This window comes from Columba livia, chromosome 3 (assembly GCF_036013475.1).
Source record: "Columba livia isolate bColLiv1 breed racing homer chromosome 3, bColLiv1.pat.W.v2, whole genome shotgun sequence".
NCBI classification, from domain to species: Eukaryota; Metazoa; Chordata; class Aves; order Columbiformes; family Columbidae; genus Columba; species Columba livia.
The window spans coordinates 76343578-76369851 of NC_088604.1; the positions used below are offsets into that span (position 1 = coordinate 76343578).

A 26274-nucleotide genomic window follows, 5' to 3' on the forward strand; every position below is an offset into this window, starting at 1 on the left:
ATAATACAGAGGTTTTGGACTGAGTAGCTGCTGAACTTGTTGAGTTGGACAAAATAGTCTATCCCAGGCACAATGGCTCTTCTGACAGGAGCTGCTGGCCCTTCTACCGTGTCAAGAAACACGTAAGACTCATTTGGGAGTCGGTTGAGGCGGGTTCTTGGCTCTGGTGCTGCTCTGCCAAGCTGAGCCAAGTCATTTCCTGGTGCTCCCGGCCCCGCAGCCTGGGAACACTCCTGCTTGCCCCCTCTGGAAAGGACGGGACGGGCTGTGGGAGGCGAGCGCTAGGGGCTGGGGCACAGCGGGGCCGGACGGGCATGGCCGGGGCTGCGGCTGGGGACTCGGCTCTGGCTGCCTCCGCCTCCCGGCACGGAGGAGCCTGCTCTCACCCAGCGCGGCTGGGGCTGACCCGGGCCCGCTCAGCCCCACGCTACCGACGGCGATGACACCGAAGCGACCTCGTGGGCCGTCTCCCTCTCTCCCTCGCCAGCTGCGAGGCGGAGGGGGATCAGCCGCCTCCCCCTCCCGGGAGCGCCGGGCGAGTGATGCCGCCAGTGGCTGCCACGGGCGCTGGGCGTGCGGGAGGCGGGGTGTGCGGGGCGGCGGCCGGCCTTTATAGGGAGCGACGGGAGGCGGCGATTGCAGGCGGGGAGCGGAGCAGGGAAGGCAAAGGAAGGGAGGAGGAGGGCGGGGGAGGCGGTTCCCATTCCCATTCCCATTCCCGCCGTGCGAGTGCGCTCGGCTCGGTGTGTGCGGGGCTGGCGGCCGGCGGGGTAGCCATGGCCTCCATGGCGGCGGCGATCGCCGCCTCCCGCACGGCGGTGATGAACGGCAACCGGCCGCTGGACGAGCGGGAGCGCAAGCGGTTCAGCTACTTCTCCTCGCTGAGCCCCATGGCGCGCAAGATCATGGCGGAGAAGGAGCGGATCCGCGAGCGCTACGGGCCCGAGTGGGAGCGGCTGCCGCCCCGCCAGCAGGACGAGATCATCGACAAGTGCCTGGTGGAGCCGCACGTCCAGGCCCGCTACGCCGCCCACCGCGGCGCCGCCCGGCCCGCCGCGCCGCCCGCCTCCTACCCCAGCCTCCGCCTCAACACGGGCCAGAAGGTGGTGCACTTCGGCGACGAGGTACCGCAGGGGCAGGGGAACGGCGCCGCCGGCGGGGCCCGTCCCGCTCCGCTCCCCTCAGGGCCGCTGGCAGTGCAGGGGGGTCCGCCGTGGCGGGGCTGGGGGAGAGGGGCGCGCCCCGGTGGGGTGTCCGCAGCCTCGCTCCGGCTGCACGGCCGCCTCTGCCCCGCTGTGCCGCCGCCCGGGCGGCGTTCGGCTGTGGGGAGGAGCGGGCGCTTCCAGTCGTTGGCGACGGGGGGAGTTGCCCTGGAGATGAACGGGAGAGAGATTTACCTCTTTTTCTCCTCTCCGTGTCTGTGCAGGAGGGTGGGATGTTACACTGTAAGCGGGGGCACTTGGTCAGCCCCTAAAAGCGGGAGAGGCACCAAATCGGAGTTTGTCTGAAACGAGCAGCAGTAACTGCGAAGTGGGTTTTGCAAAACGGGGGCTTAGAGCTGAGGCCGGTCCCAGCTGCCCCTGCAAGCCGGGCATGGCCGCGGCCAGCTCTGGAAACAGTCCCTTGCTGAAAATGCGCTGTAGGGAATGTTTACACTGAGTTAAATCTCTTCCTTTTTGTTTCTAATTTTAGACACAGTTAAAAATACAGCACTGAAAACATTCCGGCTCTTGGTATTTTTGACACCTTAAAAAATGCAGCCTGTTCCATGTCCCATGCCAGGAAAAACAAGGGTGTGGGAAAATAGATGTCAAAAAGTATGGATTTTGAAGGTTCTGAGTGCCACCTATTTAATGGTAAAGCATGGTAGCCTTTCTGGAAATGCATAGGTATAGGGTTACAAGGTCCAGAGGAATGGGTGATATTAATGAGTGTGATCCCTTGAAAAGGTAGGTCTAAGAATCCTTGCAAAGACCTGATGGTGATCTTCAGATACTGGATGTCTCTTATATTCTCTATGAGATTTCCTTTGTTTTGTTTTCTGTTACATCTTGGTATAATTACAGAGCCGACATCTTTCACTATGTTCATATAATACCTTAAAGTAACCTATCATTAATTAACTGCATGGCTTCTGCCAGAAAAAAAGAATCTGCTTCTGCACTTGTAATTATCAATCCAATTTAAAGAGAACAGTGCTACTTTTAGCCTCCTTGCCAGTATCCCTTGCAATGGTATTTGTAAGGAGTGTTTGAAGCACTTTTAGATTCTCGGCATCATGGTTCCCAACCAGCTTTACGTTAAAAGAGGCTGCTGCTTGTGTTTCACCTGTTAGGAAAGTGTGACAATGTGCCATACACACATGGTATCTGGAATTAGAGAACATATGGTCAAGCTCAAGTTTGTTTAGTCTGCAATACCAGAAATTCTGGAACTCTTGGTGAAAAAGAGGTATAGAAGGATGCGAGGCAGCAAACTGAGTTGTGCAGTCTTGGAAAGGAAACCTAAACCTGAAGTTAGTTGCAAAAGGATTTAGGTTCATGACCGTGGAAAGTGAGTATGTTCAGCTTTCCCAGTCTCAGACAGCTCTGTTGTGCTTTCTGCTTTGAATTATATGGATCTGGAAGAAAAGCATGTTTAGGTTGTTGTGCTCCACTGTATGGAAATAGTCATTTCCTGCTTGACAAAACTACAGCTAGGGAGTCCACCTGAAATTTGGCAGGTTGTTTTGTTTCCCCTCTTCCCCCGAAATACAGCTGTGATACAAATAATGTTGTTAGTGTTTGTGTAGCCATAAACTAAAGAAAGCATGGTTCATCGAAACACTTTTGGAAGCATCTGCCTCAGCTGACTTCCTCCTTGACTTCCAAGCTGGAGTTAATATAAATCATAGTTCTGAAGAAAAGAGATTCCACTTGTTTTGGCATCTTCCATTTCCATTTTAGTTCTTCCAATTGCACTTTTGAGCCTTGGAGGTTTTCCTGGCTCCTCATCTGATAGCTTCCTCTCCTCCCGCTCCCTTGCTGGCATTCGACCTGATTCTTGGACATTTGCCCTAGCTTGGTAATTGTTCCTCCTTGTCCTGCTGTCCAGCCATTCTGGCTGGTCTCTTGCCATTTTGGTTCAGCTTTCCAGGCTTGCAAGTGCTTTGCTTACAGAGCTTTATTTTCTTATTGTCTTCTGGTCTGACAGCTTACTGAGCTGTACTACTGCTGTCTTTCTAAGTTGTAACTGCTACACATGCTTTGGCCACCCAGCCCTCGCTCAGGAGGCAACCAGATTGGTCCTGGCTGCTGTCCCTGTCCCATTGTGTACAGTGTCCTGAGGCAAGAAAATGGAGAATAGTCTGCCTACCTCCAAATCACTTGTCAATGCTGCAGCTGTTTTAGTGTGTTCTGGTCTGATGATGTTCTTGCTGACACCTGCTCCAAAGGATTCATGTTTCCAGCCACATCTCATCTTCCCTGTTAACTGATGTTGAAATCTGTGGCAGTCTACCTGTGCTTGCTTAAGCATGGCAAGTTGTTCTCTTTCACCTCGTGTTCTTTGGAGGACTTGGGAGAAAGCAAAATAAGGATGAAGGCTGAAGATACTGGTTTACCTGTCCAGGACTCTCACCATTTCAGTCCCACTTTCTTGCATGTGACTACTTTGATAAGGTGGTTCAGAGGATATATGTAGTGGTCTTCTATCTGTGGACAATTGGTTCCCTCTTCTTGCCCCTAACATTTCCCATGTATCTTTTCTAACACCAAACTCATCTTCTGAACTTGTAGCCCAGGAGTATAAGTTCTCAAAACATAAGTATGTCTTACATTTTTAAAACACCTTTCAGTATGTTGGCTGTGTGGGAAGGCTGTGACAGAAAACAGATGGGCAGTAAGAGGACCATGGCATCCTGTAGCCGTGATACAGTCATTTTGTAGTGCTGGAGCGCTGAGGCACCATGTGTGACTCCTAGAAAATGCCTGGAGTCAGCTGAGCACCACGGCTCCTCTTATGTTATCTCATCCTCATTGTGGCATTACCAGTCATGGAGTTAATCACTGAAGCTGTACGTGCACTGTGAATGCAGTTCACAAACGGGATCGGAGACAGGACACCAGAGCTGCTTTTTTAATCTGCTGTCTTGCTGTCAAAGAACTCAAGGTGTTTTTAAAAGTGTCAAAAAGCTTGATGAAAGAAGTAGAAATACAGGAACTGGGCTCCCTGATTCTCCAAGCAGCATTTCTCTCCAAAACCAGAGTTGGGTTGGGTGGCACCCAACACACTTGGCATCTACCTGTGCGCACCACACTTGCACGGTGAGCGTGCCCACAACTGTTGACACCAGCCTTTATGTGTCCACCATCATGATGTCAAGTCAAGACTTCCTATTTGAAACAGACCCCAGAATACACCAGCTCAAGAACTTTGATGAGGTTGCAGGCCTTGGTATTTTTTAGTACCTCCTCCTTACGGAACCAAACATCTCTTGCCTCTCTATCTTGTTCTGTGTTCTGGAGTCATGTGGTCTAGATAATGCACATATTTTCATCTCTTCCAGGCTAACAGGGTCATTTAACATTCCCCTGAAAGAAACTTTGTCCTGTTTGCTGAAGATTGACTTGCTATTGCACGTGCGCCCAGCACCAGGAGTCTGTTGCTTCACCATCATTGCCTGTGTCTAGGCAGCCTAGGCCTTCTGGCGGAGGGCTTTTGGATGCTGCAACCCTCACACAGATCTTGCTCTTTTCCAACAAGCCTCCAGTTGGTGGCATTTCTCCATTTATATCCAATGCCATAAATGATGAGCCATCATGGGGGAAACAGGTGGAAAACCAGCAGTGTGTGAGAGGCTACCACCCTTTGATCACTGTAGTTGTCAGCTTGTGTTAAGCATTTGATTTGATGTCAGTTGATGCCACTGGATCGTCCTCATTTAGTTCAGTTAAAGGTAGTTAAGATATTCAGTTTACAAGAAGTTCTCACTCTTCTCTTAATACTGTCCCTCTGTATCCACAAGTGTGTGACATACACATGGATTTAAGGTCTGATTTTTCTTTTTAAGGGATATTGAGTATTTGAGTGGTACTCAGCAGCTCAAAGAATTGGACTTGAAATAATTAAATTTTTCATTGAAGAAGACGCCACGTGCTAGGAAGCGGTAAACATTTTATGTGGAGGAAAGACAGACGGCAGTTCAGTTGGCTTCATTCATCACCTTTTAATAGGGAAGCTTGACTTATCTACCTGAAGGCAGATATGGTATTTGTTTTGCTTAGCCTTAAGAACTTTGGCACCAAGCCAAAGGATCGACCCTTTTATCTCCTACTTAAAAATGCTTTAAAGCAACAAATATTCGATTTAGGAATAAACTTTTAAGTTGGGCCTGTTATAGATTTGTGCTCTTTAAAAAATGCAAAGTGCAGGGCAGCTTTTGAGTGCAGTTAAATCCCAATAACCAGCAAGTCCTGTTCTGGTAACACTTCTGAGATGCGTTTGTTGGTGGGTTTGTGACTGCCTGGTTACTCTCAGCTGCTCAGGGCAATGCTCATGTCAGATACGCTGGCAGCAGATGGTGTTTTGCAACAAGCTGCCTACATACAGCAAACGTAGTTGTGATTCTTCTTTATGTATTCTGCAGCTGGTTGTTGAAATCAAGTGTATGACTGGATTTTTGCCCCTTTCTCTCTCTTTTCTTTTTTTAGCTATGAAATGTGTTGCATTAGGCTCCATTTCTTACAAATAGGTTATTTAATGGTGGTGAACAAAAGTTTATTTATTTGCCTTCTTTCCGGAGAAGACTGTGTTGTGTGCTGAAAACAAAAGCTGATCAGATATGGATTTCTTCTCATGTGTTGATTATAAAAAGCTTTGAAGTATTTTTCTCTAGAATTTCTACTTGTAATTTACTTTTGTGAATATTAAAATAGTTGATACTTTTGCTCACATTTTCTTCAAGTGTGTGAGAACTTGTTTATTCTACAGAAAGCAAAGTTATTTCTCAGATTTTGTTGGTGCTGAATATGAATCAGGTGCTTCAGATGGGGAAACTGTTGAACTGTGTTGTTCTCCTTCTTCTCAGTTGGTCCTCTGCATGTCCTCTGTGTAAGGCACAAACTTATTTTCCTTCCCTGACAATGGACATAACTTGACAACCATCCCCTTCATCCTGGCTTTAAGTACACTTCAAATAACCACAGACATCAGCTCCTTGGAGCTTTATATCCTCAAACCATGTTTTACGCGGTTTTATCCTTTACTGGGTCTCATGGAAGAGCTCTTGAATGTGGACAAAGCTCCTCAGAAGTACTAGCTCTGAGGTGTGCTGGACTATGCGGCCTGAGATAAAACAAGCCATCCTTTTAAGAAGGAAAATCTTCAGTCCTTGTCTTTCCAGGAACTGCTCCTGCCTAATAAGCGTCTACTGCTTTCATCTTTTGAAGTAATCTATGGTAGTCTTAGATTTTGTCTCTTACAAGAACTTTTTAACAACTGGTACCAAAATACCATTAATTCATTTCAGGAGCTTTTTGTCTACCTACCCTGAAGGCTGAGGTTACAAGTTGAGGTGCCAACAAGTGCAATGGTGGTTGAGAAGACATCAGAGTCTATGAAGTGGGAAGCTGACTTGCTCCATCCTGTAGGGAATGACGTATCCTGGTGTACAGCAACCTCATACCTTTACTCTGCTTTCCCTGTGCAGCTTTTCTGCCCCTCTGCAGGCAGCTTTTGTCAGCGGGGTTTGTTTGCAGCAGCAGTGTGATTGCTGAGCTGAGGATGTGCAGGGAGTGTTGGGTGAAGAAGTGTCCCTTCCAGTGCTGTCTACACTTGCCTCAAATACAGAAATATAAAGAACTGTCAATCTCCAATTCAGGATGAGGATGGTCTTGGCTCATTCCCAAATATAAAACTGGTCCACAGCTGGTTTGCATGTCCTGTAAATGGGAAGAAGTCATAGTTCCTTTAAACTACTTGGGTAGGCTCCACTGACAGCTATGCCTACATGTGTGGAGCTTTAACATGCTGTGACGGCATGTAGGAATGTTACACTGTTTGTTGGACTTTATTTCTGTCCTTTATTGAAGTTGAGTCCAGACCCCATGTGGACAGAAGGTCCTACGTTGTGTGTGAGACTCAATCCAGTGGCTGGACTCTCCCGTCTCGTTTCCCTCCTGGATCATGGTTCCTGTCATGCATGCTTCAGAAATGAAGTGCCCACTCCACCAGTTTTAGAAGCAGAGGATACAGTCCTAAAGTAATTTTGAAATAATTTGATACTCACCTGCTGCGAGGTATCCCACCTAAGTGCTGTGGCATTCCATGTGGTCAGCAGCAGTCCACAGTGACAGAAGTTAGAACAGATGCTAAAAAGTAGACTTTTACTCCCTTTGTTTCCTTTAAATGTTAATAAATATGAGTGTCCATTTCCTGGAATGAGATAACTTGTGTTCTTGGCAAGAATTTCCTGTACCCGATTTATTTTTTGGACAGAATGTGTGGTCCAGCAGAGCCCAGAGCTTTCCTTTTAGGAGGGTTCTGATTATCCCAGTTATTTTTAGAAGCATGGGATCACCCTCATATATACTACAAATACTTTGCTGCTAGAAACCTGTTGTTTCACAGATGGGTAATAGTTGGAGAACAACACATTTTCATGTGTAGGAGGTGGTTTCAGACACTTCTAATTGTGATTTCGTATCCCTTGGCCAGCAAAATCTGTCTAGGGTGAAGAGATGGCAGATCAGGAAAATGCTATCAGATGTCTGAGAAATATATTTCTAGAAAGGCAGAGGTCAGAAATAAGAAAGCCAGTCACGGTAAGATGTGGAGTTCCCATGTTAGCTTAGGACATGGTCTAGTTCTGTTATTCTTTGAACAGCTTGAGTGGGAAACAAGCACTCCAGATCTTGTTCTGTTCTCTCCTTCCTTGCATGGTCACTCCTGGCATCCACTGTTCAGACTCCAGTTCCTCCCCTGATGTTCTGGGGTGGCCAAGCAATGCTGTACTCAGTACGGAGGATGTGACTCGGTACCTCCACCAGTGTGAATATCCAGCGTCCAAATTAGTCTTATCCGTGACTAAGAGAAATGCGATCATTGTTCTGTTGCAAATCTTGAACAAATGCGAACAACAATTTTCTTTTTTTCACCCCTTCTTTTTTTTTGATGTGGGCCGCATGTATTTCTGGAGGGTGTGCTGCGAATGAAGAGATTATTTAAATTTCTCGAGTTGGGATTATTTGCAGAAAAACAACTTCTGTAAGAAGCTGTTTCAGCTTGGGATTTCACTCTGGACATCGTGTGATTCTTTCAACAGCACCAAATACTGATTTCAGACTGATTGTCATTGAAGTGGTGCAATGATGTGTCTTGTCAGGGTTGGATCCAGCTGTGGCTCGGCCTGATGGACGTGCAGCTGTTTTGCTGCCACGTGACTGCCCGGTTGCACACATGCTCGATGGTCTACGCAAGGGAGGAAATGGGACTTTATTTCCCTGAGGCCCCTGCTCCTCTTGTTTTTTCTGTCCCTGTGTGTTGCTAGTGTCTGCCAAAGAAAATGCCTAGTAGAAAACTGGAAATATAATATGTTTTAAAGCTATTTGTAGAGAAACCATTTCAAGAGGTTTAGACCAGGTTAAACCTTCATATATTTTCTAGGTTAAATTGGTATGCTAATAGATAATCTTCACCACAGAGAACTTGCTTTTAGTCAGTCTTCAACTGTAATCATTGCCATCTCTAAGTAGTGCTCTCACTTTTTAGCTAGTTCTATGATAATGGTTGTTATGCTTCCAGCAGTGAAACATAATGTCATTTTCATATGATGCTCCTGAGCAGGTAAAGCTGCTCTGCTGATTTTTAGTCATTCTTGAATTCTATTTCAGGACATAACTTGGCAAGATGAACACTCGGCTCCATTCTCCTGGGAAACAAAGGTAAATATGCAGCAGTTTTATTTTTAAAGTTGGTTTGTCATTTGATATAAAAGCACTAGCAACAGCATTATCTTGATTTTGAGACTTGATAGACTGATGTCATATTTATTCTGAGCGCTGTGTAAAGTGGCTGTCCTGCAAATGAAACAGGGCTGGTGTGCTTCGATTTACACAAAATGTACTTCATGAACTAATGTTCTGGCCTCAAGCACGGGTGTAAAACTGATTCAGTCCAAATGATCAGATTTTTCATAGTAAGCTTTCCAAACAGCTTTCCATGTCTGGTGAGACCAGTGTCTCAGGCATTCTATGAGCACAACGCCATTTCATTTTTGAAGTAAAAAGTGAAGTAGTTAGGGAGTGGGTTGAGAAAGATACAGATAGCTGGTAACTTCCTTGGATTTTTTTTCTTAAAGCCTGTCCTATGCTTAATCTTTACATTATGTACTACAATGTAATGGAATGTGTTAACCTGAGGCTATGCTGCAAACATTGTGCCATTTCTTCTCCAAAAGGCAGCTTCTTCAAAAACAATATTTTTCTGTGCTGGATTGGTTTTGGGGTGGGTTGTTTGTTTGTTTGTTTCTTTTGTGTTTTGTTTTACTCTATATCTGGTATTCTGTTAAAGTATTATTTACAATGGAATTCTCATAAGGCTAACACAGAGCCAGAGTTCCCCATCTTTCTGAACCTGTAGTGTGAAGAAACATAGTTGTACCATGTTTCTGGTGGGAAATGAAGTTTAATTCTTTTTGTTGAAGAAAATATGGGAGAAAAACCTCAGTTCATTGTCTTTCTGAACCGGGTATGGTGGGCATGTTAATTTAATCACGTTTCATACTTTGTGTTTTCTGGCTTTATCTGCCAGAGAAAGCTGCTCCCCCCTCTCTTTCTTTTATTTTTTGCCCTTGAACTGTGTAGATAATCATGTATGAGCTTATGAATATAATCTTAGCCTAATGCAGAGTAATTATTTGGAAATGCCAGTGAATACTGAATTAATCCAGTTGACCCAACCCGAGACTTGTTGTCAGCCTTCCCGGCTCAAGGTCACTGCCTCTGGCTGGCACCCCATCTGTGCTTTGCAGATGCTGATTAACTTGATGTGGCTCCTGGGTCCTTGCAGCTTACAACGCTGCAGTTTTAAGAGGAAGCGTTGCCGGTCTTCACTTGCCTTAAAAACCCCCTTGTGAGCTGTGGTGGTACAGGAGCCAGTGGAGAATTTCCTGTGGTGGAAGCCAGGTAGCTCAGACAAGCCCTCCTGTCTTTCAGGACCCCTAGAAGAAGCAGCCACTGGCTTTTAGTGTAATACTAAAGAGGCATTTAGAGTGCGTGTACTCGGGTGAAGCTGCCAAGAAAAGAATAGTAGTGGACCTCACTGGCAGTGAGGTGAAATCAATCTTGTGTTGGAAGCAGTGTTGTTGTGTCTCTCCTACTTTCTAGTGCAAACCCCAGGATTCAGGCTTGGAAACAGCAGCTGTAGTCGTGTTTCTAGGCTCTGTCTTGATAGGATTTTGTAAGTTCTGAATACTGAAACTTTCTTGAGCTAGTGCTTTCTGTAATGAACTGGCTAGTGATCCATGATGAGATGTATCTGCACTCAAATGGATTTTCTTTATAACTGATAGCCATCTTTTATTTTAAATGCTTGTATGTCTAGTGAAGTGTTTTTCAACCCAACCTATTGCTTATCTCTTGCTGATTAAGATTATTTTTACTGTCCTCCTGGTGTCTTAAAATGAGGCACCATAATGGACATCTAGTTTCATGTGTTTCTGTAATGAAAGAAGGGTCGCAGAATGACATGGAAACACTAATGACTGCTGAAGAAAGGTGGGGTGGGGAGGAGGTTACTTTTGAATTAACGATTTGTCTCAGGTAATCAAGCTGTGCTTCCCTCTTTCCAACTCCCTCCACAGAGTTAAAAGCTGTTCCTCAGCTGTAGGTTGAAAAGTTGCATGACCTTTTCCTTTAGCAAAGCTCTGGATAATCCATTTTATCCAGCTTTAAAGGGTGTGGGTCGGTTAGTTTGTATGGATTCCTCCTTTTGTTTTTTCCCCAGTGCCTCATATTGTGTCAGTCTTTCAGTGAAATCCTTCAGCTGCTGAGTCTTCCATTTCTAAAGGTGATCTCACTCTTTGATCTCTTCCCTAACCAGTACTTTAATGAGATAATATTGCAAAGCAATTTCTCCATGAAGTTTCCTTCCCCAGTCAGTCCCGTGTGGGGAAGCAATGAAGACACCTGAATGAGCTGTTTAGTAAGGTTGACATGTTGTAATGCACACTTAGTGTCGTGTGAGCCACATCTGTTCCCACTGTTATTTTAGGCTGTCAGGCTCTTTCCATTCCATGAGCTGTACCTCATGATGGGTTATTCTTTCCATAATATTTTTTTCCCTGGCCTCCCTTTCACGCAGAGTTTTTGTTTTGGTTTGTGGTTTTTTTGCACATTATTTCTGTGATGACAAAACTGCTTTGTTCTTTTGCAGCTTTGCATGAATGTGCTCTGGCTTACCCTAAGAGGGGAACGTGGCACTCTCTGCTTTTCCAGACAAGGAGAAAGCAGAGATGCAAATCAGTAAGACCAATAGGCTTGGGGTTTTTTTTTTGGTTTGTTGGTTGGGTTTTTTGTTTGCTTGTTTGTTTCATTTTTTAACATTGAAACTGTAAGAATCTGAAGCAGCAAAATCAGTATTTGTCTATAACTTACTTCAGGAAAACTGAGAGGGTAGTGGGAAGAGGGGAGAGCTTGTTTCCTGCAGGTTGGAGCCCCTCTCAGCTGCTACAGTGATGCCAATGGCGATTCCAGTTGATTAGGTATGGACAAATTTTTCTCCTGGTAGCTGGTGCAACAGATTCCCTAATATTCCATGGCTGTCAATCTTACCCAGAGAACAGTGTACTAAATTGCTGTCATTTTGGGCAGATCATTGTTGAAGGGCTTGATAACTTCACTTCTGTCAAAAGTAAACTTTCTGCGTTTTCATTTTAAGCACAAATGTGAGATATGGCTTAAGTCACTTGTATCACAGCAAACACTTCTATGATTATATCCACCATTTTTAGCTGTTTGGTGTATATTTGAAGTTCTTTAAGAAGGCAAACAAAGCAGAAATACGGTGTAAATCGCTGAGTTAGCTGTTAGCATTTAAAATACTAATATTTTTAATAGAAAACTGTAGCACTTCTCAGCAGTAAAATGACTCTGGAAGCGAACAGTTCTCATTGCACTGCAAATAAGCTGATATTTTAAAACCAGAGATTGAACTGGAAGGAGTGATTTGGTTCATGGGTGGAGCCTTCATAAACATAACACATCTTGAAATGTGAGTTACATTTTTAACTGGAGCTAAGGCCAGGTTTATGAATTTAGGGCATTCTATTTATGGGTTCCAGTTTAAGTGAGATGAAAGCTGATGTTTTGGCTGAGCTTGGCCTTTGAGGTTTCTTGGTTTGTTTGAAGTAAAAATTCAGTGAAACTCAGCACAGACCCCAAGATATAAATGGAAAACAAGAATCATGCCTGGGTTTGGAAATATAATTTCTCTGCAACTCCTCTCAAACTCAGAACTTCTAATGAATTTAGTAGTGGACAGAAAATACAGTTTCCATCTGCCACCTCAGCCAACACATTTGCTGCACAGAGCAGCATCTGAGTCAGTCGGAATCTAGTTCCAATTCATGCTATTAACTAACGTAAGTTTCATTCCAAATGCTTAAAATTTACACATGTGCATCATGTTATCCATGATCACAGTATCACAGTATGTTTGGGATTGGAAGGGACCTCAAAAGATCACCTAGTCCAGTCCCCCTGCTGGAGCAGGAACGCCTAGGTGAGGTCGCACAGGAACATGTCCAGGTGGGTTTTGAATGTCTCCAGAGAAGGAGACTCCACAACCTCCCTGGGCAGCCTGTTCCAGTGCTCTGTCACCCTCACTGAGAAGAAGTTTCTTCTCAAATTTAAGTGGAACCTCTTGTGTTCCAGCTTGATCCCATTACCCCTTGTCCTATCATTGTTTGCCACCGAGAAGAGCCTGGCTCCATCCTCATGGCACTCACCCTTTATATATTTGTAAACATTAATAAGGTCAGCCCTCAGTCTCCTCTTCTCCAAACTAAAGAGACCCAGCTCCCTCAGCCTTTCTTCATAAGGGAGGTGCTCCGCTCCCTTAATCATCTTCGTTGCCCTACGCTGGACCCTCTCCAGCAGTTCCCTGTCCTTCTTGAACTGAGGGGCCCAGAATTGGACACAATATTCCAGATGGGGTCTCACCAGGGCAGAGTAGAGGGGAAGGAGGACCTCTCTTGATCTACTAACCACCCCCCTTGTAATACACCCCAGGATGCCATTGGCCTTCCTGGCCACAAGGGCACAGTGCTGGCTCATGGTCATCCTGTTGTCCACCAGGACCCCCAGGTCCCTTTCCCCTGCACTGCTCTCTAATATGTAATTTCCCAACCTATACTGGAACCTGGGGTTGTTCCTGCCCAGATGCAGGACTCTACGCTTTCCCTTGTTAAATTTCATCAGGTTATTCCCCACCCAACTCTCCAGCCTGTCCAGGTCCCGCTGGATGGCAGCACAGCCTTCTGGCGTGTCAGCCACTCCTCCCAGCTTAGTGTCATCAGCAAACTTGCTGATAGTACACTCTATTCCCTCGTCTAAATCGTTAATGAATATATTGAATAATATTGGCCCCAGTACTGACCCCTGAGGCACTCCACTAGATACTGGCCTCCAACTAGACTCCGCACCATTGACGACCACTCTCTGGCTTCTCTCCTTAAGCCAGTTTGCAACCCACCTCACTACTCTATTGTCTAGACCACACCTCCTCAACTTAGCTGTGAGGATGCTGTGGGAGACTGTGTCAAAGGCTTTACTGAAGTCAAGGTAGACCACATCCACCGCTCTGCCATCATCCATCCACCTTGTTACATTCTCATAAAAGGCTATGAAGTTGGTCAAGCATGACTTACCCTTGGTAAAGCCATGCTGACTGCCCCTAATAACCCTCTTATCCTTGATATGCCTTGAGATGGCACCAAGGACAAGCTGTTCCATTACTTTCCCAGGGACAGAGGTGAGGCTGACCGGTCTATAATTACCTGGGTCCTCCCTCCTGCCCTTTTTGAAGACTGGAGTGACATTTGCTTTCCTCCAATCCTCGGGCACCTCTCCCATTTCCCAAGACTTGGCAAAGATGATGGAGAGCGGTCCAGCAATGACTTCAGCCAGCTCCCTCAGCACCCGCGGATGCATCCCATCTGGACCCATGGACTTATGGAAGTCCAGACTATTTAATTGCTCCCTAACCAAGTCCTCATCGACTAAAGCAAACTCCTCCATTGACCTGGCTTCATCCGGGGTCTCAGGGGTACAGGGCTCCCCAGGACAGCCTCCGGCAGAGTAGACAGAGACAAAGAAGGCATTCAGTAATTCTGCCTTCTCTGTATCTTCTGCCACCAGGGCACCCACCCCATTCATCAGTGCAGCTACATTGCCTCTGGTAATAGTTTTATCTGTTATGTATTTGAAAAAGTTCTTTTTGCTGTCCTTGACCCCTCTCGCCAGCTGTAATTCTAAGGAGGCCTTGGCTATCCTAGCTGCCTTCCTACATCCTTCCTACATGATACAGATAAAATAGTTGTGAAAGTAGCTTTTAGAGTAATTTTTTGTACTTTTTTCATTTAAACTCCTGGATTTTTCCTTCTTCAGCTCTCTTCTACTTTCAACAGGCCCTCAGATACTTGTTGAGAAGAGAAACCTTCAAGATGTGTTTAAAAACAAGCAAACAAAACTCAAAAAGAGTGTCAAGCTTAAAACCCTTCAATAATCTCGTTGCTGCATCTCTGTCTGAATTCCCTAATTACTTTGCTATAGAAGCAACCTAATCCTAGTGATGATTTAGAAAGAAAAAAATTATGTTGCACTTCTAAAAATGTGGTTTGCAAACTGTTTTCTTTATCTAAAACTAAAAGGCAGTCTTCAATATCCTTCTTTGTACAAGTCCTGGTTGGTTTTGTGCTTTGTTTTGATTGGAAGAAAGTGGCAGAAAACAATTTTTTCCCCTCCTTCCTTAAAAGCCTGGTATTAAAATTGTTTTTTACAAACTATACTTTGGTGTGATTAATTTTATCAAGCTGGCACAAATGGCAATGCTTCCCTGGAAAGAAAGAAGGATGATGCCTGAGGTTTGGGGTTTTCTATTCCCTTTTTGATCTAGACAGCGGATATTTAAAACAGTGCTGTAAGAATACTGTTGACTATTAGTTTATGAGAAAACCAAAAACAAACAAAACAGCTTGCAGTAATAGTAGCTGTGCTCAAGGTTTATTTCAATCTACATGGCCAGGTGTTCTCAGCTAAGGATTCAATTACTTGCATCAATCTTTAGACAGCTGGTCTTGAGCCTAAAACCATGTACACACCAGGCACTGTCAGCATGAGTTTCTCAGGCTGGCAACTAACAGTGGCAGAGCAGAATGCTGTTCTTATCACCGAAGAGTAGATCGTGAAATTTCCTCCAAAGCTCCACACTTTGTATCTTTGGCTTTTTCTGGTGTTGTGTGGACTAAAATTACTTAGATGATTTTTGAGTGCTTTGCTGTATTTTTGCCCTTGTGTTTGGTCTCTGCTGACCTGAAGATTTCTTTCTGACTCTGAAAAGATCCTGAAAGCACCCGCTGTGTGCACAGGAAACAAAGCAAAAACTGCAGCTACTTTGGGTCACATATTTATTTTGGTTTTGTACACTCAGCAGGGCAAAGTCATTTTCCCAGTCATTTTAAACTTGGCTTTCTTACCTCTGCATGTATCAGGCTGTGCTGAAAACAAGTTGCTTTTCTTTCTGCAGTCTTTGTCTCAACAATTTGGATTTTTCAGTCTGCCAAACAAAACAATTTCTTTTGGCTGTGTTTGCTTGACTGTTTAGTGAAATACTACACATTCCTGATGAGTGAATAAGATGCTTAAAAAAATCCATCCTGGGTCCTTTGTGGTCATCTTGTTTTTAATATAGACTTATGAACTGAGACCTGATTTTATATGGTATTACTAAATCATTACATTCTCCTTTAGAATACATTGTTTCCCATGAGTGTATACAGCCAGTATTTTGATTTGCTGAATTTTCCCTGCCTTGAGACTGAAGTTATGTCTAAATTTTTTAATCCAATAAATAAAATTCCTAAATACCTTAATATAGCCTTCTTAAGGAAAGATGGACATGCAACTTCATAAAATCTACAGTTTTGAATCTTACTTATATTTATTAGACAGAAAGATGATCCAAGACCTACTCATCCTTTATTTTAATGCTGCAGTCAGTTGAGACCAGAGGGATAAGACTGAAAAGAACACAGACTTCTAGGTTTGCTCTGCCTGAAAATACTGCTTCATGCATCTTGCACATACACTCTCTCTGCCCCCCTCTCTCTCTTAAATGGGTTGAAAATGATTTTGCTCTTGCAATATCTTGGAAATGCTACTGCTGTTAAGAACTTCTATTTGAATTCTAATAACTTCTAGAAATTGCTGTTGGGACTATACCAGCCTGTGTGTAAACTCTTGAGACTTTCTGGCCTTAATGGTTCCCAGAAATACAATTTGGACAAATGGTAGGAAAAATGAAGTATTTTTGGTTTATTCCTTAGGTGGGAAACTGAAGTCCAGAAACTGCAGCTCATTCATAGTCATACAAAAACCAAACCCATGAAAGCAGCTCGGGACTGAAACCCTGAAACCTTCTAGAATCCCAAACCGTGCCGAAATGACAAATCGCTTTTGACCGTCAAATCTTAGCGAAGTGTTGAGTGTTTGTAGCCGGCGGAGCACCATGGGGCCGATTCGGCTGCCGAACGCTCAGGTGCACAGGTGATTGCAGTTCTGTCTCTGCCCCGGGACAGGGGACACGTCGCCCTTCGCCGACCTGCTGCCGTCATCGCTTTGGCTACGGCAAGGAGAGATGTGCGTCAAGATGCCCTCATGACTGGCAAATCTAAAGGAAAGGGAGATTTTTTTTTTTTTTTTCAAGGGGGCAGGGACGTGTAACTGTATTTTAAATACCATTTCCTTCTCTTTCCTGCTGACCCAATTGATTGCCAGTTTGCAGTCTGATGTAAAAAACTGAGAGCGAGACACTAATTAAACTCTCATGTCTAGTGTCTATCTGCTCATTAGAACATGCAGGAGTACTCTTGGCTTAGATGTCGGCATGTGGGGTGTTACACACATGGATCTTCTCCATCTCTGCAGTAAATTTTCTAGTCCTGCTCTGATTTGGATGCAGATTGTAGTATTTTATTACCAATTTTGTCGTGTGAAAGATATGGCATATTAATAGTTTTCTTTCATCAGCTGTATTTCTTAGGGGTTCAGACATTTTAAGTAACCTTGAAAGTCAAATAGAAAAATTTTATCTTGCAAGGAAAATAGAATAATTTGTGGCTGGTCCACAGCAGTTCTCAGCTTCTCGAGCTAAATGCTAGAGGCAGAATTATACATCTGACCTCTCAGGGCTGTGTTTATGTCACGCCAAGAGATGGTGCTTTCAGAACCTGTGGATGTAGTCTTGTCTTCTTTGTTTTTCTTTAGGGGAGAAAGCAAACTCCTGAAGAAGTCTTTTCATTCAGGTTAACCCCGTGTCAGGTTATGAACTGTTTAATCTCCAAAGTGTACCATGACACAAATATGTAATCTTAAAAGTCGCGTGGTTGTGTCTTCTGGAATGACAAGGTACACCCCATGGTCTCTATTCTAAAAGGACAAAGAGGGCATCCTCACCAGAACATCCATCCACAAGCGGGCTGGGAGGGTTACACCTACCTGAAGTTGTGCCCCAGTGCCACACTCTTCTCTACACTAGAAGCTGTCTGCTGCTTCCAAACCAGACTGCTGAGCTGACACTTGGACCCATGCAAAACGACATAAAACATGACCGCAGGCAGTGGCTTTTGCTCCACAGCATAAGAACTTCTAGAGGCCTGGCTTTGCTTGTCTAGCTTGCTCATACTGAAAGGCAAAACCTTGGTTTTCCTTCTCCTAATTTTCATCCTAACAGACCCCTGCTTCCGTTCCCTCAGTGGTTTTCCTGGATTTTGTTTCCAACACTATTCTGGCGTTTCAGGGGCTGCGATGGCCCCTCTGCCCTCTTGGAACTGACCTTCCCTCTCTCTTGGGTTGGGGGTTAAAGGAGTCGTTTTACTGAACCCAATTGCTGCTGTGGTGGCCTTGAGCTACTGTCATCTCCAGTGTGAGCCCTGGGACAGGCTACTCAGAAGAAGGCAGGCTGTTGAAGGATAGAAAGCAGCGCTGTTTTAATTCCTATATGGCAAAGTACTTCAGTCTTCCAAGAGAGTTGTTTCCTTTTTTCCTTGGATATTAGAGAAGCACAGGTTTATTTTATATTGTGTTGTGGGTTTTTTAAGCAGGGATTTTATCAATTCTGGACTGGTAAAGCATCTTAACTTCAGGGTGGTTAATCTCTATTCAGTAGCGTTGCCAAATGAGCTTAGGGAAATAAATCTCTATATTTTAATATAGGGAATAGCAGTAACTGTAAATAATCCTTAACACCATTGCATCCATTGTTTGTTTATGCAGAATTTATCTAAGGAAAAGTTACCTGCCTTTAACTTCATGTCAGGACTTTTGTTTAAAAAGAAAAAATAAATTGGAGTTCTAATGTCTTTCCTCTTAGTTTTTTGCAGGCAGGGTGGGGTGTTGAGCTGTTTGGTAAGAGTTGCATGTATCCTTGCACTCACCTTTTCTAGCTGAGCTATAATTACTTAACAGCTTGTTTATGTTCTGTATCTTTTGATAACATAGTATATTCTTAATGAAAACACAGAACTTGGTGCTTCCTTGCCTATAATTTTGGGAAAATATCTAATGTATCTGACTCTTCAGGAACTTCAGATGTTAGTCCATGAATCAAATTCTGTGTAGTCAGCTGCTGACTGTTTAAACGAAAAGTTTTATAAATAATCAGTTGCTGAGTTGTTGTTTGCACTTTGATGAGAAGTTTCTGAATATTAAATACTAGGCGGGTGAGGCCTGCCAGATCTAGAGACACTTTGAACTTGACATGCACAATAATGTGGGACTCGAGATCAAACACTTCTAGTGAAAATGATATGCAACTAGGACTTGGTTTAGACCCAGGGCCATAAATGCTATTGTGGTTTTATTCAGGAAAGGCCAGCTAATGAAGTAGAATGGGGAAAACATGACAAATCTGTAACGAACTTCAAAAGTATCTATTAACCACTTGTAGCAAAAGCCAGTATTTGAAATGTTCTCTGAATTTTTTCAAAACTAATCAGGCCCATAATGACAACACTGTCACTCTAACAGTAAATGCTTTTTTTTTTTCGTTGTTTGTTCCATTTTACAAACAGAAGTCTAGACATTAGGTTGTTCTTTTCTGGCACTTTCTTTGGTGCTGCTCTCCTAAATACAGTAACACTTATGTGTCCCTCACAGTTAAAAAAAGGCTTAACTTTTATTAGCCTAAAGAATGTCCAGCTAGTTGACAATCAAGATTACTGAAGTGGTGGTAAGTAAAATGAACATTTTGAAGTACTGTTCACTTTTGGGTGGCTTTGCAAGATCTGTATCATGCTGTAACTGTGGTTACTTGCTTCCTTGACCCAGTGTTACTTCTCAGAAATGAGTACAGCTATCTGCACTGCAAATAAAAACAAAACAAGGCTGTGGCATAAGTGAAGAACTGGTCCTGCTGGAGTTGTTTCTCTTCCTTCAGAGAGGCATTAGAATTATAAAAAGCACTTATCTACGCATACCCATTACATCTAATCCTTTATCTTGGAAGCAGACGGAGTTGTGACATGTCCAGCTATTTCAAAGACCATAATGGAAGATTGCCTTTTAAACTCAACTGTAAAGCTTTTTTGCTTTGTATTTTCGTGTGAAACGTCTATGGTTTTTAAAATGCATCCACAACTGTTTTGATCTTTCAGTGCTGCTATTTTAGTGTTTTAGTGCTGTGCACGCTATGCCGTGTTCTGTTGTGTGGCACTAACTCAAACATGATTGCTTTGTCTGACTCATCTGCAGCAGGTCTAGGGCTCTTAGGTTTGCTTGCAGTTCAGACTTTTAAAAAATATTATTTTTATGTAGCTGCAAAGATAGACATGTATGGAGAAAATAAGTTAGCTTTGCTGTGGTATCTGCTGTCTGGGAGTGCCTAGCCATGGGCAGAGTTGTTATCTATATGCATCAGGATCTGAAGTTCAAAACTGTGTCTTTGTGAAGGGCTTTGAAATACTGTTTGTCTTTAACCCTGAGCAGAGTCAGATGGAGTTCAGCATTGCATCTCTGTCCATACAAGAACAAGGTGGTGCTCAGTTGCAAAATGAACAGAGGCAGCCCGTTAAAGCAGCACCTGGAGTTCAAGTCCCTAAATCTTCTCAGGCCATTAAGACCCCTGGCTCCGATGGGTTGATAGCATCCAGGAAGGAAGAGGAGTCCTCTTTCTGGAAGATAAATGCAGAGCGCTCAAAGTTTGAAGGAGACAAGTCTGAGTTCCAGTCCCTGACCCCCAGCCAGATCAAGTCCATGGAGAAAGGAGAGAAACCCCTTCCCTCTTTTTACCGACAAGAGTCTGCTCCAAAGGAGATGGCAAAAGCCGAGAAGCCCAGCGTAACTAAGCCGGAGAAGTCTGTCGCCCCCAGCCTACCTTCTGTATCTCTCGAATGGGAGAAAGCTCGACCCAATCAACTCCCTCCTAGTTCTCTAGATGACTTCTTTTTTCCTGACCCACCACAGGACCTGGCATCTTCTAGGACAAACAAGGAAGATACCGATGGTACTATACTTACAGATACACAAATGCCTGCACAGGTAAGGATTGCTATATCCACTGTCCTTGGATTTTAGAACTGTATAGCACATTGAAATCTGACAAGGTCGCTCTGGAAGATTAGGGATTCCATAAAGTATTAAGCCATACCTAAGCTTGCTGGATTCTTATCCTGCAAATTTAAAGGAGTCTACTTAACCAATGTGTTAGCTGTTATTGTTTGTTTCAATCAAGTATTTTTAAATGTAGTAGAGTCCATAAGATAAGGGCAGCATGTAAATAAAATACTAGAAATACTGACATGGCATCCAGTGGCTGACTAACAACAAGCTACCTAACAGTTTGGAGTGAAGAGCTTGCTATATCAAGTAAAAGAAGCTGGATTTTGCTGTTGTTGTTTTTTGTTTTGCTTGTTCTTGAAACAGCAAAACACTTAATGGAAAAAATAAGTTTCTAACTTGAAAAGCAGAGAAAATTGAGTGTTACTTTATTGGTACACGCAACATAGTGATGAATGGCAAACTAGTTTCTCAGCTAAGTGGTAGCCCAGCAGCCACTTTCCAGGCAGCTGGGCTGCTTTCAAATTTATTTTGTCTTAAAGTCCAAAGTGGAAATAGAATGAGCTTCCAGAATTAGCCTTCTCTACTTTTTTTTTCAGTACAAAAAAACCCACCGAATAACCCAACAACAAAAAATAGCCTTAAGCAGCTTGATAGCCAGTTGAAACTATTTAAAAAACAGATGCTGATCTGTGAGAAAAGAAAGGGAACAGCAGGTGAGGGAAAGGAAGGGATTTGAAACTGGAAAACTGTGAAGTAGAGAAGAGGAGTGGGTCTTCAAATGGAGCTGTGCAGTTCTGTACAGAATCTGTAGCATCACTGGCATACACCAGACATATTGCTGGACACCTTCAGCATGTCACATAACTTTTTCTCTACCATATTTTCCCAATAATGATTGTTTAGATTCCAAACAAGATGATGTAATGTCAGAAAGATGCAGAATGAGGTAAATATTTGCAAGAGAAGTAAGTGGTAGCACTTAAGAGAGAACCGTCCTTGAGCCACTTCAGTATTTGGAGCCCTATGCTTAGTTCTTTTTTTCTGAAGCTAAGACATAGTGCTTCTTGAGCTGTTTTACTACAAATGGTGACCACGGTAGTCCTTTAATTTTAGTTAAAGGCTTTATCATGTTTTTCTACAAATTAATGGTTTGTTACAGTTTTAATTCTTTTGTGAATGTTTTCAAGCTAATTGGAATAGTTTGAAAAGCCAGATTTTTCTCTCTGTGGAGAAACAATCCTCCCATGTCAAAATGTGTACACAGTAGCAGAGAAGATAGATAGGATGACAGAATTTTCTCTGTTTCCTCTTTCTGGATTATCTTCCATGTTCTGGGGGAGAGAGCCATGCTCGAGCAAGAGAATACAGAGACTCAGTTGTGTCCCTTGAATAGTCATCCTGAACACTAAAACCACCTTAAATGTCGTGGCTGAAAGTGCAGCACTGCAGGAGTCAGCATGTTCTTGATAGCCTAGTGAATAACTTGTCAACAAAGTTCAAAATATCTGATTTTCTGGAAACAACTGGCTGTCCTTGCAACAGGCAGTCCATTGAATTACTGATGCTTACATTCTGTGCTTGTGTCATTCTCTGCAATTTCAACTCCAGTCTAAAAATTGATCTTTATGAGTTTTTCCATGAGGAAAAGAATAACATTTTGCCTGCAGACCACTACAAGAATTTGTTGTTGTTGTTGTTGTCTGGAATTGCCTGTTGGTCATTGTGAGTATTTTTCTATATGTCTAGCATTTTCTGGTGTAGGTTCTTAGGTATCCTAGAGCAAGGTGAAGAACTTGAAATGTTGTCAGACAACATTTTAAACTTTCTTTTGTAGATAGGCTGTCAAGTACTGAGTTTGTAATACCATAATTAACAACCACCTCTTATTTCTTTTTTATTTTTTCCTTTGCAGACTAGTACAAGCAATGTTATCTTGAAGACTGGCTTTGATTTTCTAGACAACTGGTAAAAGATACTTCAAAATAGATCAAACCAATTTTGGGGAAAGAGTGGAACATCTTTCTCCTCGTATGTTAATTTACTAGCATTTGTGTCTTTTTCTAGAAGTAACTTTCAAACTCTTTAAGTGTTGCCTTTGTATAAACTTTTGTAATACCATATGCATTTTTGGTTTTTAAACAGTGATAGAAGTGTGGTTTCATTTGGATATTTTTTTTAATACCTGTTAAAATTTTTGGTAGCTACTGTGTTGAGAGAATGGGGGAAGTTACCATATACATGTTAAAGAAAAACAAAGGAGAGTCTCCATATCCTCAAAATGGAACCTGCAGGACCAGATTGCTGTTTGCAATCAAAACCCTGCTAACATGACTTATAAGAAATAGCGTTGCACATGCAATGGTTCCAAATAAGCAAATAATTCTGTACTTCAGATGACTAGCAAAAACATGTGAAAAATAAGCATACAGAAGAATTGCATTGATTTCTGTATTTAATTTAGTTTGAAAGTAGCTTTTGTACCACTTATTTAAAAAACACTTTTCTTTTGAAGGGGGCAAAGGCATTGCCAAAATGAAGGACTGTGTTAGTGCCCTACAAATCTGCTAAAATAACACAAGAGTGTTAGGAAAATGACCTGGGGAAATTACAGGTGTTTCTGGTCTTTGGATTAAAGACTTGGGGGTGGATGGAGGGGAACGGGATGACACGTCATGAGTGGGAACATCTGTCTTCAGGGAACATGAGCCTAACGATGTCACTGCCTCCTTGCTAGAGCGTAACTCTTCATAGCAGAAGTGCTGGGAGTACAGCACCGGGAATTGCTGGAGTGTAGGTTACCTTTGTGCTGGGAAACCACTGTGTTTCTGGGAGGTCATAGCAGTACAAGGCTTCTTTGATTTTTAAGCAGCTTATTGTCTCAAGGACTCATCAACTTTGGTGCTTTTTCTTCCTTGTGGGTGCATCCTCTTCAGCATTCAGCACTGGGGTTACCTTTGTTCCTGCGGTGCAGAGAGGCAACTCCAGGTGGCCCTCGGCAGCCTCGCCTCCAGTTCTGCTTTCAAATGATCTTTGTTTGGTGTTTAAAATGTAGAGAACAAGACTAGCTGTTGTTTGAATCTGTCGTCTCTGAAATGCAGCATGATTTACACACTGACTCTCACTGTGTTTACCTCACCTTGAAGCCTTAATTCCCCCTACGCACAACCAGTGACTGGTCTACTCCAATGCCAAAGGTTTGACCTTTCCCTTTACCTCAGCAGTAGTCCCACAGCATTTGTTTGGGGTAGAAGGCAAAACACGGGGCTCTAATGGGTCTCATGGGTCCCAGCCAAAGCTATAAGAAGGTCACCATCTCCTAGACCATGATTGTGCTAGGCTTCTCATGAATTAGCACTTGACATCTGGTTCAGTGCCAGGAGCAGTTAAATGTGCAGAATTGGATGCTGCAGGATTTTCTTCTGGCTGTTACAGGAAGACTTTGAGATGTCCTGGAAGAATCCTTACCTCTAATTAGTGTGCTGCTTGTTCTGAACAAGCAGAGGATGCTGATGGAGCATTAAAAGTTACGTATTGATTGAGGAAAATGCTGTAAGCTGTCCCCTTCCCTTCCTTCCCCCGCAAAAGAGTAGAACCGCCAAGCCCAAAACCTCCATTTTTTCTGGTGTTTCCTTAAAAGGTTTCTTAGCTCAAGGGGAAGATTGCCATAGAGTATAAGTCATTGTGTAGTCTTATTTATAGACTTCTGAAAGCTTCTTTACATCCTTCCTCAGATGTACAAACTCCTGTACTTGTGGATATTTTCTCTGCATTCAGCAGTTCAGAAAATACTTGTTGTTTCTGCCAGCCTGGACTTTACTGCTGGTTTTTTCATAGCTGACCTTTTTTAGCATTTGCTGTAAGCATCCAGCATTAATATACTTAGAACAACTTTAGCATAAATTCTTTAGGTGTATAATTATTATTGACTTGCACCTTCTTTTGAAAGCTGACAAATGTTAACCCTGGGGTTTACAGTTACTAATGAATCTATTTTTTGTACATTCAGCTGCTGAAAAGTTATTGAATCCAACATGAAGATGTGTGTGCTAATCTTGCTTTAATATGGGGAGATCTGAAAGGAAAGTCTCCTACTGTTGAGGTGTGTTACTTTAAACCTCTGCTAAATACATTAAAGCTTCTTAGGGAAAAACCTGGGCTGCCTGGCTGTTCCGTCGGCTAACTCAACCCTCACACACATTGGGACCAGCTGGTAGAACATGCTGCAGAACTTTTTTCTTATCCTGGTAGGTTTTTCCTGTGCTTGGACAAGAGTCGATTCTCCTTCTTTCTTTAATATGTTTTTATTAAACATTCTTACAAAAAAAAAAAATTGTACTTGGTCACATTTTATATTAACAATGTTTTAATAAAGTCACTTTAAATAGAACATTCAAGGGTTTTGTGTTTCTTTGTGTATTGTCCTTTACACTCTGCTTTCCTCAGTATCTTTTGAGTTGTTTTGAGCATCTTGAATCTGCCTGAGAAGCAGCCGAGTATGATCTGGTCTAGAATTTAAAAACTGATTTTCTCAGATGAGAACATTTTAAAAAATCATCAATCCCTGCAGCTGTTTTGCAAGCTTTTAAGTGAGGCTAATTGGGGAAGTATCTTTGCTTTATCATTTTATCTAACATCTGGAGACGGATTTGGGACTTCTATAAAGACTAATACTTCACTGTAACAGACTCAAAGCTAACACCACCTGCCTTCCAATGTCTTCAGGTAATCCAAATCAGTATCTGGATCAATATTGCAGGAGCAATTTGAAAATTGCATGTCGTGGTTTAACCCTAGTGAGCAGCTAAACACCACACAGCTGCTGCTCATTTTCCCCAGGCAGGATGTGGGAGAGACTTGGAAGGGTAAAAGCACAAAAACTTGTGGGTTGAGGTAAAGGCAGTTCAACAGGTAAAGCAAAAGCTGCGCACACAAGCAAAGCAAAACCATAAATTAATTCACTGCTTTCCATTGGCAGGCTCGCTGTACTTGGCGCAAGTGACCAGAACTGGCAATGACAAACTCACGCTGTTTTTCTGTCAGTGGATGGTTACATGGGGGTTTTAAAAGCACGTAATGAAAAGGAAGATGCTAGCAGAGGCCGCTGGGCAGTCTCAGTTTCTGCCTTTTGTCTTATTCAGTGAGTTCTCAAAGTATAAGAGAATCAAACATGCAGCTACAAGGATAGTTTTTTCTTCTGCTCGCCCACGTCCACTTATTCCAGAAATGTATTTTGAAAAACAACTCAAATTTGTTTTATACTTGAGCTGAATTTCTACCAACAAAAGGCATTTGAGGAAGCATTTGGTTTGGAGAGACTCGACAGCCAGTTGGTATTCCAACTATATTTAGGATCTGGCCTACACATAGTTTGCTTCAGAGTTGTTTAAACTCCATCTTAGCTTTTAAAAGTCCTCTCTAATAAAGGCAAATCCACAGCATCTGGGTGTTGCCTCAGCATGTG

The 26274-nt window shown here is 43.1% G+C and overlaps 1 protein-coding gene across 1 annotated transcript; it reads left to right on the forward strand.

Annotated features, from left to right (window-relative positions):
* Nucleotides 1-625: 625 nt before the first annotated feature.
* C3H1orf198 (chromosome 3 C1orf198 homolog) lies at nt 626-25200 on the forward strand. The gene is made up of 4 exons (XM_065057716.1): nt 626-1124; nt 8871-8921; nt 20241-20792; nt 22726-25200. Exons 1-4 carry the CDS (start codon nt 777-779, stop codon nt 22780-22782), a joined length of 1008 nt encoding a protein of 335 aa, XP_064913788.1. The 5' UTR covers nt 626-776; the 3' UTR covers nt 22783-25200.
* The last annotated feature ends 1074 nt before the right edge of the window (nt 25201-26274 follow it).